The sequence below is a fragment of the Balaenoptera musculus genome, chromosome 2 (genome assembly GCF_009873245.2).
Source record: "Balaenoptera musculus isolate JJ_BM4_2016_0621 chromosome 2, mBalMus1.pri.v3, whole genome shotgun sequence".
Taxonomy (NCBI): Eukaryota; Metazoa; Chordata; class Mammalia; order Artiodactyla; family Balaenopteridae; genus Balaenoptera; species Balaenoptera musculus.
The window spans coordinates 89140348-89156951 of NC_045786.1; the positions used below are offsets into that span (position 1 = coordinate 89140348).

The following is a 16604-nucleotide window of genomic DNA, read 5'->3' on the forward strand; positions in this document are numbered from 1 at the left end:
CTCACTGCAACTAGAGAAAGCCCGGGCACAGCAAGGAAGACCCAATGCAGCCAAAAATAAATTTATTAAAAAAAAAAAAAAATATATATATATATATATTAAAAGGAACCAAACAGAAATTCTGGGGCTGAAAAGCATAACAACAGAAATGAAAAATCTACTGGAGGATTTCTTAGAAGGTTTGAGCAGGCAGAATTAAAAATCAGCAAACTTAAATATAGGTCAAGGCGGGCGCCGCCGTCACTCACGGCCTGGCGCCAGCGCGCTGCGCGTGTCCCGCCCCTCGCCACCGCTCGTCGCTCGCCGGCCGGCGGCCTCGCTCAGCCCTTGTCCTCGCTCGGCCCTCAGCTCAGTGGCGGCGTTGGAAGGCGGCCTGGGCCCTCACAGGCCCATGGCGGCGGCCGCGGCACTGCTGGGCGCAGGTGGGCCTCCCGCGAGCGGCGGCGGCGCCGGGGGCGGCGGGTTCCCGCTGGGCGGCTGGGCAATGGAGCGCCTCGAGGGCTGTGAGTTTGAGTACCTGATGAAGAAGCGCTCGGTGACCATCGGGCGAAACTCGTCGCAGGGCTCGGTGGACGTGAGCCTGGGCCACTCGAGCTTCATCTCGCGGCGCCACCTCGAGCTCTTCACGCCCCCGGGCGGCGGCGGCCATAGCGGGGCGGCCCCGGAGCCGTCGGTGCAGCCCGGGCCGACGCGGGCGGCGACTTCTACCTGCGCTGCCTCGGCAGGAATGGTATGTGCGTGGATGGCGTGTTCCAAAGGCTCAGGGTGCCGCCGCTGCAGCTGCCGCGCGTGTACACGTTCAGGTTCCCGAGCACAAACGTCAAGATCACTCACGTTCACTGCCCTGTCCAGCAAGAAGAGGGAGAAACAGGAAGCGCCCTGGTGAATCCCGTGCAGGCTCACATCTCTCTGCTGACCATCAACATTCCAGACACCATGGCCCAGCTCATCAGCCCCCTCCCCTCCCCCACAGGAACCATCAGTGCTGCGAACTCCTGTCCATCCAGCCCCCTGGGGAGCAGGGTCTTCAGGGTACAAAATGGGCCGTGTGGTACCATCTGACCTCAATTTAATGGCCGACAACTCACAGCCAGAAAATAAGAAGGAAGCTTCAGGTGGAGACAGCCCAATGGATGATTCAAAGCCACCTTATTCCTATGCACAATTAATCATACAAGCACTTAGGATGGCTCCTGATAAACAACTCACCCTAAATGGAATTTATTTGTACATCACGAAAAACTATCCCTACTACAGGACTGCAGACAAGGGCTGGCAGCTATACGTAGGCTGACATACGTAGCTTTTTTTTTTTTTTTTTTTTTTAGTTTTATTTACTTATTTATTTATTTTTGGCTGTGTTGGGTCTTCGTTTCTGTGCGAGGGCTTTCTCCAGTTGCGGCGAGCGGGGGCCACTCTTCATCGCGGTGCGCGGGCCTCTCACTATCGTGGCCTCTCTTGTTGCGGAACACAGGCTCCAGACGCGCAGGCTCAGTAGTTGTGGCTCACGGGCCTAGTTGCTCCACAGCATGTGGGATCCTCCCAGACCAGGGCTCAAACCCATGTCCCCTGCATTGGCAGGCAGATTCTCAACCACTGCGCCACCAGGGAAGCCCATACGTAGCTTTTTGAAGTTTGCACAGAGATGGTTTTCAAACTGTTTTACTGAGGAACCCTTTCTTCAGAAGATACCTCCTCCAGTTGGCCAGTATACAAAACAGATGAACACAGTGCTGCCCTGTTTCAATGGTCCACTGTACTTCCAGCCTATTCCTAGGCTGTCTGTGAATCCAGGCCTCCTCAGAGGACACTTTGAAATCGGTGCATAGTATTTCCATTGTTTAACTTTTTAATTTGTTTAATTTTTAAACCTCTACATTGTGTATGTTTTTCTTCTCTGCGTGTCTGTGTTATGTGTGGCCATTTACTAGGTGTTTAGCAGGACCTCACTAATTCAGACAGTATGGGAAAGGGTAAGTTTGAAGTATGGAATAGTAAAAGCATAACAAAAGAGAGAAGAAATATACATTTACAAATTTTGAATTTATTAAGTAACCAGGAATGGCTACAGAATTCCTTTGAGGCTTAATGAGTAAGTGATCCTTTGAAAAATGCATCTGTTGAACCATAACCATAATCAAGTGATGTGGGTGGGGTGGGGGTGGGGGTAAGCCATTCTGCTTTATGGAGGGTAAAAACTTTTTTCTTTTACCTGCAGATGTATAAACATGTTATAATAAAATTATTGTTCCAGCCAAAAAAAAAGATAGGTCAGTTGAAGGTATCCAGTCTGAGAAGAAATAAAAAAGAATGAAGAAAAGTGAACAGAGCCAAAGATACTTGTGGGACACCATAAAACATACCACTGTATGTATAATGGAAATCCCAGAAGGAGAAGAGAGAGAGAAAGAGGCAGAAAAAAATTTTGAAGAAAAAATAGCTGAAAACTTCTCAAATTTGATAAAGACACAAATCTATGTGTCCAAATAGTTCAAACTTCAAGAAGGATAAATGCAAAGAGATCTACATTGAGACACATTGTAATCAAATTGTCAAAAGACAGAGAAAATGTTGAAAGTAGCAAGAGAAAAGCAGCTTGTCACATACAAGGGATATTTAATAGATTAACAAGTCACTCATCAGAAACCATAGAGGCCAGAAAGTAGTGGGGTGACATATTTAAAGTGCTAAAAGAAAAAAACGTCAACCAAGAATTCTACGTCTGTCGAAACCGTTCAAAAATGAAGGAAAAATTAAGACATTCCCAAATAAACAAAAGCTGAGGGATTTTTAAAAAAAACATCTTTATTGGAGTATAATTGCTTTACAATGGTGTGTTAGTTTCTGCTTTATAACAAAGTGAATCAGTTATACATATACATATATTCCCATATCTCTTCCCTCTTGTGACTCCCTCCCTCCCACCCTCCCTATCCCACCCCTCTAGGTGGTCATAAAGCACCGAGCTGATCTCCCTGTGCTATGCGTCTGCTTCCCACTAGCTATCTATTTTACATTTGGTAGTGTATATATGTCCATGCCACTCTCTCACTTCATCCCAGCTTATCCTTCCCACTCCCCGTGTCCTCAAGTCCATTCTCTACATCTGCTTCTTTATTCCTGTCCTGTTCTTTAAATTATTTATTTATTTATTTATTTATGGCTGTGTTGGGTCTTTGTTTCTGTGCGGGGGCTTTCTCTAGTTGCGGCGAGCAGGGGCCACTCTTCATCGCAGTGTGCGGGCCTCTCACTATGGCGGCCTCTCTTGTTGCGGAGCACAGGCTCCACACGCGCAGGCTCAGTAGTTCTGGCTCACGGGCTTAGTTGCTCCGCGGCATGTGGGATCTTCCCAGACCAGGGCTCGAACCCGTGTCCCCTGCATTGGCAGGCAGACTCTCAACCACTGCGCCACCAGGGAAGCCCTGAAATAAATTTTAAAAGACCTAAATAAATGGTAAGACATCCCATGTTCATGTAGAAGACATAACATTTTTAGGATGACAGTACTCCCCAAAGAAATCTCTGGATTAAATGCAATCCCTATTGGAATTCCAATGCACTTTTTTGCAGAAATGGAAAAGCTGACCCTTAAGTTTATATGGGATTGCAAGGGGACCTGAATAGTCAAAATAATCTTGAAAAAGAAAAAGTTGGAGGACTCACATCTTCTGATTTTAAAACTTACTACAAAGCTACAGTAATCCAAACAGTGTGGGATTGCCATAAGGATAAAGATATAGACCAATGGAATAGAACCAAGAGTCCAAAACTAAACCCATACTTCCATGGCCAGTTGATTTTCAACAATGTTGCTAAGACCATTTAATGGGGAAAGAATTGTCTCTTCAATAAATGGTGCTAGAACAACTGGATACCCACATGCAAAAGAATGAAGATGGACCCCCCCACCTCATACCATGTACAAAAGTTAACTCAAAATGGATCAATGGCCTGAATATAAGAGCTAAAACTGTACAACTCTTACAAGACATAAGATAAATCTTCATGACCTTAAGAGTTGGCTAATGGATTCTTAGACCGAAAGCACAAGCAACAAAAGGGAAAAAAATAGATAAATTGGACTTCACCAAAATTTAAACTTTTTGTGCATCAAAGAACATGAAAGAAAGTGAAAAGACAGCCTATAGAAAGGGAGAAAATATTTGCAAATCATATATCTGATAAAGGTCCATAATATAACAATTCAACAACAAAAAGACAAACAACCCAACTTAAAAGTGAGCAAAGGACTTAAATAGACACTTCTTCAAAGAAGATATACAAATAACCAAGAAGCACATGAAATAATGCTCACCCTCAGTAACCATTAGGGATATGCAAATCAAAGCCACAATGAGATACCACTTCACACCCACTACGATGGCTATAATTTAAAAAGAGAGAGAAAGAGCAAGCAGAAAAGTGTTGGTAATGGCATGAACAAATTAGAATTTTTGTACATTGCTGGGGGAAATGTAAAATGGTACAGCCCCGGTGGAAAACAGTTTGACAATTCCTCAAAAAGCTAAATATAGGGTTACTATCTGACCCAGCAATTCCACTCCCAGGTATATATTCAAAAGAAATGACAACAGGTACTCTAACAAATATTTACACACAAAAGTTTATGGTGACACTATTCACAATAGTCAAAAGGTGGAAACAACTGAAATGTACATGAATGGGTAAACAAAATGTGGTATATACATACAATAGAATGTTACTGAACTATAAAAATGAATGAAGTACTGATATATGTTGCAATATGGATGAACCTCAAAAACATGGCAAGTGAAAGAAACCAGACAGAAAAAGTCACATATTGTATGATTCCATTTATATGAAAGAACTAGAATAGAGACAGAAAGCAAATTGGTGGTTTCCAGGGGTTGAAGCTAGGGTAGAATGAGGAGTGACTTCTTAATGGATATGGGGTTTTCTTTTGGGGTGATGAAAATGTTTTGGAACTAGATAAGGTGGCAGTTGCACAACATTGTTGATGTGCTAAATGCCACAGTATTATACACTTTAAGATGGTTAGCTTTATGTTATATGGCTTTCCCTTCAATAATAATAATTAAAAAAAATAAACCATGCAAGTACTAAAAGTAAGCAGGGGTGATGGTGATAAATTCCTTTATCACCTGAAAGTAAGGAGAACCTAATTCTGACTCAAACTCAAATTTGGGAAGCAATAGGAAAAGATTGATAAACTAAGCCATATAAACGTTTTTTTATATGTTGCAAAACCAATAGCAACATCATAAGCAAAGAAAAATTTTTTCTGCAATTTATATCACATATAGGCTTAATCATCCTGAAATAAAGAGAACTTTTACATATCAGAAAGGAAAAGACCAAAAGTGTGACTTTTGAAAAAGGATAGTTTACAAAGAAAGAAATACAGGTGGCTGTTACACATGTGAAATGATGCTCAACCTCGATCATAAGATATATGCAAATTAAAACCACACTGAGGGACTTCCCTGGTGGCGCAGTGGTTAAGAATCCGCCTGCCAATGCAGGGGACACGGGTTTGATCTCTGGTCCTGGAAGATCCCACATGCCACGGAGCAACTAAGCCCATGTGCCACCACTGAGCCTGTGCTCTAGACCCCACGAACCACAACTACTGAACCCGCGTGCCACAACTACTGAAGCCCGTGCTCCGCAACAAGAGAAGTCACCACAACGAGAAGCCCGCACACCACCACGAAGAGTAGCCCCTGCTTGCCGCAACTGGAGAAAACCCACGTGCAGCAGTGAAGACCCAACACAGCCAAAAATAAATAAATAAATAAAATCTTTTAAAAATTTAAAAATAAATAAATAAAACGACACTGAGATATTGTATCTCACCTATTAGATTGTAAAAAATCCAAAAGTTTGATAACACATTCTCTTGACAAGTCTATAATGAGAGAGGCAATTCCATACACTGTTGGTGGGAGTGCAAAATGGTACAACCCCTATGAAGGTAAATTTTGTAATATCTCAGAGAATTACAGATACAGTTACTCTCTTATCTAATAATACAATTTTAGGAATCTATTCTGAAGCTACTGTACACAAAGTTGAAACAACATTTGTATACAGTTATTGTGACATAATTTATGTTGTTTATTTATTATTTTTGGAAACAACCCCAAAGTTCTTCAGTACAAGAGTGGTTGAGTAAACAGTGGTATGTCCACTCAAATGAGTACTATGCATCTGTTAAAACTAATGAGGAAGGTCTATGTGTTTTGATATGAAGTAATCTCCAGGATATATTGTTAAGTGGAAAAAAAAAGGTGCAGAGTAGTGTTGATAGTATGTTACTTATTCTATAAGGAGGGGAAATAAGGGGAAAATACACATATTTTCAAAAAGAAATGATAAAAGTAAACACCAGAAACTAATAAAAATGTTTACCACTGGAGAGCAATAGGAACGGGGCTGAAGGGCATGAAGAAAAAGCAACTTCCTCTGAATATGCCTTTTTATAAACCTTTGACTTGTAAACCTGTAAATGTTTTTCAAAATATAAGACTAAATCAAAAGAAGCGAATCCTAAAATTGGAAAAAAAAAAATGGAAAGAAGTTACCCTAACTTTATATCAAAATAGTAACATAATCACACAGGGAAAATAATTTTTCAAATAACTTTGGAATACTGTACTTTGACTGTAAATCCTTTAGTGGAACAAAAAGAAATATAACATAATTTTAATCCTCATTCAGTGGTTTAATTGTTAGTAGTGATATTGATACTATTTTGAAACATATATGTCATATGCACACACACACATATAATAGAGTAATGCAAATAAGTAATTGTGTTTCTGTTATTAGGAATAAGAATTCTCAAAGTAAGATAAATTAGATACAAATATAAATTCAGAAGATTTTTAAAGTGCTGTAATGTTAAATTTGAATTGAAAATATCAATATGAATTCCATTTTTTAATGCTTTTTCTAATATCATTTATTAGAAAGAGTATCAATGAGCTCCCTTGGCACCTAGATTTTGGTCTCTACATATCATTCCCCACTAAAAGCAACCAGGATTCCATGGTTGGATTCCTGGTCTAGGCTCATGTTTTTTAACCTTTTTTTTGTTTGTTTTCTTTACTAAAATCACACCCCCTCCTACAGAGCCTTTTTAGACTTTTTTCCTCCAATCACTCCCCACCACCTGAAATTTTAATACCACAGATATACTTTATGTCTGTTTATGTATTGTAGCCATTTGATGGACCACAAACCAGTGGAATATCTAAGTTTTTTCACTTTCACCAAGAACCAGTTTTATTGAGGATGCATGATCTAGGGCAAGGAAAGCACAAGGTGATCCTGAGGCATGTTGTAACAGAAGCAAGGAAGCAATCAAGCCTGAAGAGGCTCCCACTGACCAGAACTGGAATATTTTAGCATTAAAAGAATAATTTATTGTAATTGATTAAAGTGCACTGAACATGTGAACATCTACAAGCTCATAATGAATCTTACAAAAAAGAGAACAAAAATAAAATAAAATAATAATCATCTGTCACTATTGATGAATACTTTTCACCAACTTTTTCTTCTGAAAACTAATTAAAGGGAAATAAACACTTATCCTTCCTTTTCAGTAAGAACTGCAGTTTAATGTAATCAAATGGCCCCAAGTTGAAGAGAGAAAGCTCTTCTTTACAGAAAATATGCCAGCTAATAAATACAGAATTGATAGAATTAGAAAATCACCACTTGACACTCCTAATAAAGTAATTAAGGATCATCAATGGATACTAACACAATTAGGTGAAATGTTGATCAGGTTCCACAGTGCCAAAGGATCACCTCTAATCAGAAGGGGAAAACTTTACAATGGTGAGATCTCATGGGCCCCACTTTAACTTTGTTTGTAAACTTAGCCTTAGTGGGATAATGAGACATTATGTTCCTCCAATATGATGCAATATAAAGTACACAGGATCACCTCTTGAAGTATTCTTGCCAAAGTTATTTATTTATTTATTTATTTATTTATTTTGGCTGTGTTGGGTCTTCATTGCTGCGCACGGGCTTTCTCTAGTTGCAACAAGTGGGGGCTACTCTTCGCTGTGGTGCGCAGGCTTCTCATTGCGGTGGCTTCTATTGTTGTGGAGTACAGGCTGTAGGTGCGTGGGCTCAGTAGTTGTAGTTGTGGCTTGCGGGCTCTAGAGTGTGCAGGCTTCAGTAGTTGTGGTGCACAGGCTTAGTTGCTCCACGGTGTGAGATCTTCCCAGACCAGGGATCGAACCTGTGTCCCCTGCATTGGATTCTTAACTACTGCACCACCAGGGAAGTCCCAAAGTTATTTAAACTGAATCATTGAACCAGTCAGAATGGCCATCATCAAAAAATCTACAAACGATAAATGCTAGAGAGGGTGTGGAGAAAAGGGAGCCCTCCTACACCGTTGGTGGGAATGCAAACTGGTGCAGCCACTATGGAGAACAGTATGGAGCTTCCTTAAAAAACTAAAATTAAAGCTACCATATGATCCAGCAATCCCACTCCTGGTCATATATCCAGAGAAAACCGTAATTTGAAAAGATACATGCACCCCAATGTTCATAGCAGCACTATTTACAGTAGCCAAGACATGGAACCAACATAGATGTTGATCGACAGATGAATGGATAAAGAAGATGTGGTACATATATACAATGGAATATTACTCAGCCATAAAAAAGAATAAATAATGCCATTTGCAGCAACATGGATGGACCTAGAGATTATCATACTAAGTGAAGTAAGTCAGACAGAGAAAGATAAATATCATATGATATCACTTATATTTTGAATCTAAAATATGATACAAATGAACTTATTTATAAAACAGAAATAGACTCATAGCCATGGAAAACAAATTTATGGTTACCAAAGGGGAAAGGGGGGAGAGGGATAAATTAGGAATTTGGGATTAACATATACACACTACTACATATAAAATAGATAGCCAACAAGGACCTACTGTATAGCACAGGTAACTATATTCAATATCTTGTAATAATGTATAGTGGAGACAAATCTGAAAAAGAATATATATATACATAACTGAATCACTTTGCCGTACACCTGAAACTAACATTATAAATCAACTATACTTCAATTTTTAAAAAATCATCAAAACCTAAAAAAAAATATTAAAAATGTAAGCATTTGTTTTTACACTAAAAAAAAAAAGAAGAAAAAGAAAAACACCTCAATCGGACTTCCCTGGTGGTGCAGTGGTTAAGAGTCTGCCTGCCAATACAGGAGACACGGGTTCAATTCCTGGTCTGGGAAGATCCCACATGCTGTGGAGGAACTAAGCCCATGCACCACAACTACTGAGCTTGAGCTCTAGAGCCCATGAGTCACAACTACAGAGCCCGCATGCCACAACTACTGAAGCCCACGCTCCTAGAGCCCGTGCTCCACAACAAGAGAAGCCACCGCAATGAGAAGCACGTGCACTGCAATGAAGACTAGCCCCCGCTCGCCACAACTAGAGAAAGCCTGTGTGCAGCAACAAAGACCCAACACAGCCAAAAATAAAAAATTTAAAACAAACAAGAAAAAACACCTGAATCATTGAATCAAGGCTTTTGTATCTGTCAGTTTATAGGAAATACAAGGGATAGTGAAACAAGTTAAATGTTTCTGTGAGGAAGCAATCAGACAAATCCAGAGTGTGGAATGTGACATTCTGTGAGACAGCTGGCCTGTTCTTTTCAAAAAGTCACTATGAGGGACTTCCCTGGTGGCACAGTGGTTAAGAATCCACCTGCCAATGTAGGGGACACGGGTTCGATCCCTAGTCCAGGAAGATCCCACACACCACGGAGCAACTAAGCCCATGCGCCACAACTACTGAGCCTGTGCTCTAGAGCCCGCAAGCCACAACTACTGAGCCCATGTGCCACAACTACTGAAGCCTGCATGCCTAGAGCCCATGCTCCACAACAAGAGAAGCCACCACAATGAGAAGCCCGCACACCGCAACGAAGAGTAGCCCCCGTTCGCCGCAACTAGAGAAAGCCTGCAAGCAGCAACGAAGATCCAACGCAGCCAAAAATAAATAAATAAAATACAAATGAATAAATTTATTTTTTAAAAAAGTATGAAAAAAGAATAGGGGGGAGCTCGATTCTAGGTTAACACATTATTGACTGGGGGATTTTTGCAGAAACTAACACCTGTGGCCATAATACATCTCCAGTCAAAAATGTGTTAAAAGAGACTTTGGAGACATAATAAAATGGAATGCATAGTTCATGTTTGGATCTTACTATAAAAGACATTTTGGGAATAATTGGGGGAAATTTGAATATGGATTGGGTACTAAGATGATATTAGGGTATTTTAAGATTTTGTTAAGTTTATTAATGGTGTATGGCTATGTAGGAAAATTCCTTATATTGTAGAAGTGAATACTGAAGTATTTAGAGGTGAAATGTCTCATAATGTTCGTCATTTATTTAAAGAACTTCTGCATGAAGAAATAGATGAAACAAACATGGCAAAATGTTAACATGTTAAATATAGGAGATGAATATATAGGTATTGATTGTACTAGTCTTTCAACTACTTTTATTTTTTTTTTAATATATTTATTTATTTTTGGCTGCACTGGGTCTTCGTTGCTGCGAGCGGGCTTTCTCTAGTTGCTGCAAGCGGGCGCTACTCTTCCTTGCGGTGCGTGGGCTCCTCATTGCAGTGGCTTCTCTTGTTGCGGAGCACGGGCTCTAGGAGCATGGGCTTCAGTAGTTGTGCCATTTGGGCTCAGTAGTTGTGGCTCACGGGCTCTAGAGCGCAGGTTCAGTAGTTGTGACACGTGGGCTCAGTTGCTCCGCGGCATGTGGGATCTTCCTGGACCAGGGATGAACCCGTGTCCCCTGCATTGGCAGGTGGATTCTTTCTTTTTCTTTTGGCCACGCAGCATGTGGGATCTTAGTTCCCTGACTAGGGTTTGAACCCGCATCCCCTGCATTGGAAGCACGGCATCTTAACTACTGGACCACCAGGGAAGTCCCAGCAGGCGGATTCTTAACCACTGCACCACCAGGGAAGTCCCTCAACTACTTTTTAAAAAATGTGTTTGACAATATTCATAATATAAAGTTCAAAATATTAAAAATGGTTTGTATGAAGGGTCCCTAGGAAATGCTACTTCTCAGCCTGCGGAAGTGTAAGTTGGTTTTCACTTATTTTGAGAACCTGTGGTTCTTGAATTCTTCCTCATAGCCTTTTTTTTTTCTTCCCTCTCTCTCCCTCACCTGTCCAGCCCTCTTTGACTCTATGCACAGCAACCAGACCTCTGATAGCCCGTTTTCTCCACCTCGCACTCTTCATTCACCTACCCTGCAACTCCGGCAGCGCTCTGAAAAGCCCCCTTGGTGTAAGTAATTGTTTTGGAACTGCCTAGAGAAGGCCAAGAGGGAATGGAGGGATTGGTGAAGAAGAGACTCGTCGCAGGACGGAAACAAAGATGAGGGTTGAAGGACCAGGAGTAACCAGGCAGGGAAGCAGTTGCACTTGCTGTTTCCAAGATGAAGGGCGGATCTGTTTATTCTCTCTCATCCGTCGCCTCTGTCCTCCATGTCCCCTCTATCTCCTTGGAGGGGCTCCTAAATGATAGTGGCCCAGAGGGTCCTTTAGGGAAGAAAAGATGAAGGCTGCATTCTCCTCAAGTCCCCATTTGGTCTCTACAGCTTTCTCAAGTAAAAATGACTTGGGAGGAAACCTGGATACATAGAAAAGCTGGGAAAAAGAAACTAGAATCTGCTACTACTTTCTACCTGTCCCTTCTCTCAAGTTGTCTGTTCTCATTTGTTAGTTCAAGTTCAGGTGCTGCTTTTTCCCATCTCTTCTTTATAATCTCTAGCCTATCACGATTTATCCTTGGTAACAGTGTGAACAGTGGAGCCACAAGGAGTTCTTAGGGTAATTGTAGAGGGGGAGAGATACCAGTGGTGACCAGACAGGGGATAAGGCCCAGAGACACTGGCAATGGAAGAATCCTTTCCTTATTCGTCCTACCTCCAGGGACTATCTAAAATCAAACATTATTTTAATTGGATAGAACTGAAGCAAAGATTCATATTTTTAGCACTGGGGTAAACAGTTGTAGAATTTTTCCCTTCTTCTAGCACCCTCTATGCAGAAGAAACTTTCCTTCCTGACACCAAGAATTCTTCCCCTGAATTTCAGATTATCCTATACTCACCTTGCCATTGGTCCTTTTACCTCTGTCCAATAGTGTTTATAGGTTCTGTGCCCTAGAAATCTTATCTTTCTTCAACTTCTGTTTCTGTCTGAACTCTTTGATTTGTCTGAATCAAACTACTAGCTGAATATTAAGGCTACTTCTATCCTTGGGTGAACTCAGCTTACACCTTTTTTCTTCTTTTTTAAATCTCAGTATCAGATGTATAGCCTCACTGATAAACATTTTCTTTAGGGTCTGTCTGTCTGCCCTAAATAGGCCTTGTTGGCCCCAAACCACATTCCTCTTTTTTTCTTTTTTTTTTTCTGCTTGAAGCATGCCTCATATGATCCTTTACAGCAGCGGTCCCCAACCTTTTTGGTATCAGGGACTGGTTTCGTGGAAGACTATTTTTCCACGGACCAGTGGGGAGGGGCATGGTTCAGGCGGTAACGCGAGTGATAGGGAGCGATGGCAAGTGGCAGGCAGAGGAAGCTTCGCTCGGTAGCCCACCACTCACCTGCTGTGCGGCCTGGTTCCTAACAGGCCTCGGACAGGGGGCTGGGGACCCCTGCTTTACAGAAAAGAGATAGCTGGCATTCCTTAAACTCAATGACTGTTGGAGCCTTTGCAGACTCAGGTTTACCAGCTTCCCTGGTTCTCATCGATGACAAGCTATTCAGGTGTCCCCTGTTTCCAAAATCTTATCATTATTGATATCAGAGTGCTTTAAAGCTACAGTACCATCAATTAATATGATATTTACAAAGGGAAAAGTAGATTAGTCCCCTACTAGAGATTAATGAAGAGGTAGAAGTTGGGATAGGAGTTGTCCCACAGTGTAACTGAAGACTCTAAGGCCTTCGTTTACTACTGTCAAGATCTAGGAAATTAGTTTTTATATTTTATATGTATATAATATCCATAAGCCTGTAACACTGTATGTCCCAAGACTTAGAGGGTCTTCACCCTGGATCTGTGGATGGATTTCAGGGTAAAGTCTATGAACCCCAGGAATTATATGTAAAGATGAGGGGGAATGTCCATATGTACATTTTCCTGGGAAGATAGTCCATGACTTTCATTAGAATTTCAAAGGGAGTCAGTGACCTCCAGAAAGGTTAATTAAGAACTGCTGCCATTAAAAAAAAAAAAAAAAAGAACTGCCGCTATTTAGAGATTTCATGGCAGTCTTCCATCTTTGAGTAAATCATTTTCCTTCCTATTATTCTGATTCACAAAGTTTTTCTACATTTTCCTGCTTACTTGTCTCTTGGGCAGTAAATAAAGGTTACCTCTGCCCCAGAAATGTGCTTTAAAGAAATAATTCTTAACAAAAGATACACATCAGATTTAACTGGGAGTGTTTCAACATCCCACACCTTTACCCTAAATCTAGAATTAGAATCTCTGGAGATGAAACCTGGAAATATGTATTTTTTAAAAATTTCCCATAATTTTGGTATGTAACCCTAATTATGAACCCCTGGTATGAAGTGTTCATATGCCTCCAAAGTAAGAATGAGGGGCCATGGGAATTTGGAGTTGGAATGGGGGTACATTTATGAAAGAACTGGATGAAGTGGGCCTCAGCACTCTCTCCTGAAGTCTTAGATGTCCCTTAGTGCCACTCCTGTAGTACACCTTAGGCCAGAGCAACAGTTCCTGGGCTAAGCTAACTTAGGAGTCTCTGCATAACTTAAGAAGAATTCAGACCCTCTTTCCCGAAGACATGAGTAATATAGGCCATCTGTTCTGGCATTTGAACTACATACATAGAGCCTACTCTTCCAGCTCTTCTGACTTGGTCTCCTGACTTTGCTTTGCAGACAGCAGTGGCCCTTCCAGCACTGTGTCCAGTGCTGGTCCTTCCTCCCCTACTGCAGTGGATGGTAACTGCCATTTTGGCTTCAGCGATCACCCCTCCCTAAATTCACATGTGACTGAAGAACATCAAGGCCTTGGGCTGCTCCAGGAGAGCATTGGGAATGGAGCACAAGAGCTCCCCATAGAAAGGGAGCAAGAACCTTTTGAACGAAACCAGTCCCCACAGGAACCACCCGTGGAAACCAGCCAGCCATGCCAGAAGGTTGCTGAGGAGGTCAGCCAACCATGCCAGGACATCCCTGAAGAGGTCAGCCAGCCATGCCAGGAAGTCCCTGACATCAGCCAACCATGCAAGGAGAAACATGATGATGTTAACCAGACATGCCAGGAGGTCCCTCAGATCAGCCAGCCATGCCAGAATGCCAGCCAACTGTACCAGAAAGTCTCTGAGGAAGCTTGCGAGCTTTGCCAGGAGAACTCTGAGGAGGTCAACCAGCCACGCCAGGGGGTCCCTGTGGAGGTTGGCAGGCTGGTCCATGGGTTCCCTGTAGGGGTTGGTGGCCTGGCCCAGGAAATCCTCATGGAAGTCGGCAAACCAGCCCAAGAGATCCCTGAAGAGCTCAGCCAGCCATGCCAGGAATTCTCTGGGGACATTGGCAGGCTGGCCCAAGAGACTTCTGCAATCATTTTGTTGTCTCAGGACATCCCAGAGGTTGATAAACCATCCCAAGAGTTCCCTGGGGAGGGTGATCTGTATGTCCAGGAGGTCCCAGAGGAGGTGAACCAGCAGCAGTCCTATGTGGTCCCTGAGTTGATTGACCAGCTGTCTGGAGAGGATGTTCCTCAAGTCCAGTATCCATCTAGCAATGCAAACCCTCAGAGCCAGTCTCTAGCCCGTGACCAGAACTCACCCCTTCCACCAGCAACATGTGATTAATCATTTTCTCATTAGTGGTGTCACACTATACCAGACATTTGAGCTAGCAAATTTTTCTGTTGGCTAACTCACCTGCCAGCATTAAGGCCTTGGATCTCACCAGAGGTGTCTGAGGAAGCAGTCCTCTTGGCATGAAGCACACCTGTGCCAGAGCTGGGCTTGGGGAGGAGCCAACTTCATGTTAAAGCAGCTGTTGACTTCTCACCCAGCCATTAGACTTGAATACGATTTCCTTCAAGAGGTAAATGGGCCTATCATTACCTAACTTTCTCTGATCATCCCAGGAAATCCCAGATTGGTAAAGGAACTGCCACTTAACTGCTGAAGACAACATCTGGGGGTAGCAAGTGCAAAAGGGGACTCCAAGGTCTCTACTTTTCCGGAAAATATTCACAACTTTTCAAGGTACCCTTAGACCATATGTGCATTCAGGGGACTCCTGTCTTTGTTAGTATCCTCAGGTGGGCTCAGGATGGCTGTCTGAAATGTCTGGGAAAAAAGAGTTCCTTTCCCAAACAAATATCCATCATGGCCACAAATTTTTAGATTGGGCTTATGGATGTTTCCATATCATCCCCAGGTGCCCTCTCTGCCCTAGTCCTGTTCCTCTGGGCAATAGCTCTAGGGAAAAATAAGTATTAGATTGCTGTGAAAATTTCTGAGTAACTACTTAAAATGCTCTGGGGGTTCTTGGCCAGTCTGTAAAGCTGGGCCTCCTTTTGTTGTGGGACTGTATGGCTTAGGAGACATTGTAGTAGAGAAAAATCAGGTTCTATTTTAAGCAATCAGCAGAGATCAGTATTGTACAGACATGAGCAAAGATTATATATATATTTCTGTAGTCGAGCCAGGGACAGACTGGCCAAAGACCAAATACTCCAGGGTCCCCATAGGATTTGTCCTCATATCATTGTGTCTTTAAGGCCAGGTGTGATTATGAAGCTTTTCCCAAAGATCTGGGGATGGGGATGGGGATGGGGGTGAGTAGGAGGGGTAATGTGGTCATTGGAGTTGGGGGCCGGAACATTATGAGTGCTCAATAAATATAAAATAGTGAGAATAGTCAACCATAATAATGGTGGTGATGATGTCCTTGTGAATTCAAGAATGAATGACTGGGGACTTCCCTGGTGGCGCAGTGGTTAAGACTCCGTGCTCCCAGTGCAGGGGGCCAGGGTTCAATCCCTGGTCAGGGAACTAGATCCCACATGCATGCTGCAACTAAGAGTTCGCATGCCACAACTAAGGAGGCTGCTGGCCACAACTAAGGAGCACACGTGCCACAACTAAGGAGTCTGCAAGCCACAACTAAGACCTGGCACAACCAAATAAATAAATATTAAAAAAAAAAAAAAGAATGAATGACTGTAGGTCAGTCATGTCTGTGACTGAATTAATCTGAACCAGTTAAAAGCCATGGTAGTTGAGCAGGAATGGACCTTAAAAATTTGGAGATTAAGCATTCCAGGAGGTCCCTATGGCAATCGGCCTACAATCCCAAAATTTCTTAAATAAGTAGTGTTACCGGGAAGAGAGGTTCTATCTCTGTGAAGCACCAAAGGGTACAGTGACTTCTCACCAGATCGTTGGAATCACCCTCTTAACTTTTAACTCTGATGCTTGGGAGTGAGTGTCAGGAGTTGA

General features: G+C 42.3%; 1 protein-coding gene across 13 annotated transcripts in view; it reads left to right on the plus strand.

Moving 5' to 3' along the window:
• The window catches only part of PPIP5K1 (diphosphoinositol pentakisphosphate kinase 1), a 45598-nt gene extending 29440 nt beyond the window's left edge, over positions 1–16158 (plus strand). For all 13 annotated transcript variants that reach the window (XM_036843509.1, XM_036843517.1, XM_036843515.1 and 10 more), the window contains 2 exons: positions 11276–11389; positions 14026–16158. In XM_036843509.1, coding sequence (XP_036699404.1) covers positions 11276–11389; positions 14026–14960 — 1049 coding nt within the window. In that variant the 3' untranslated portion in view covers positions 14961–16158. The remainder of the gene's footprint in view (positions 1–11275; positions 11390–14025) is intronic.
• The last annotated feature ends 446 nt before the right edge of the window (positions 16159–16604 follow it).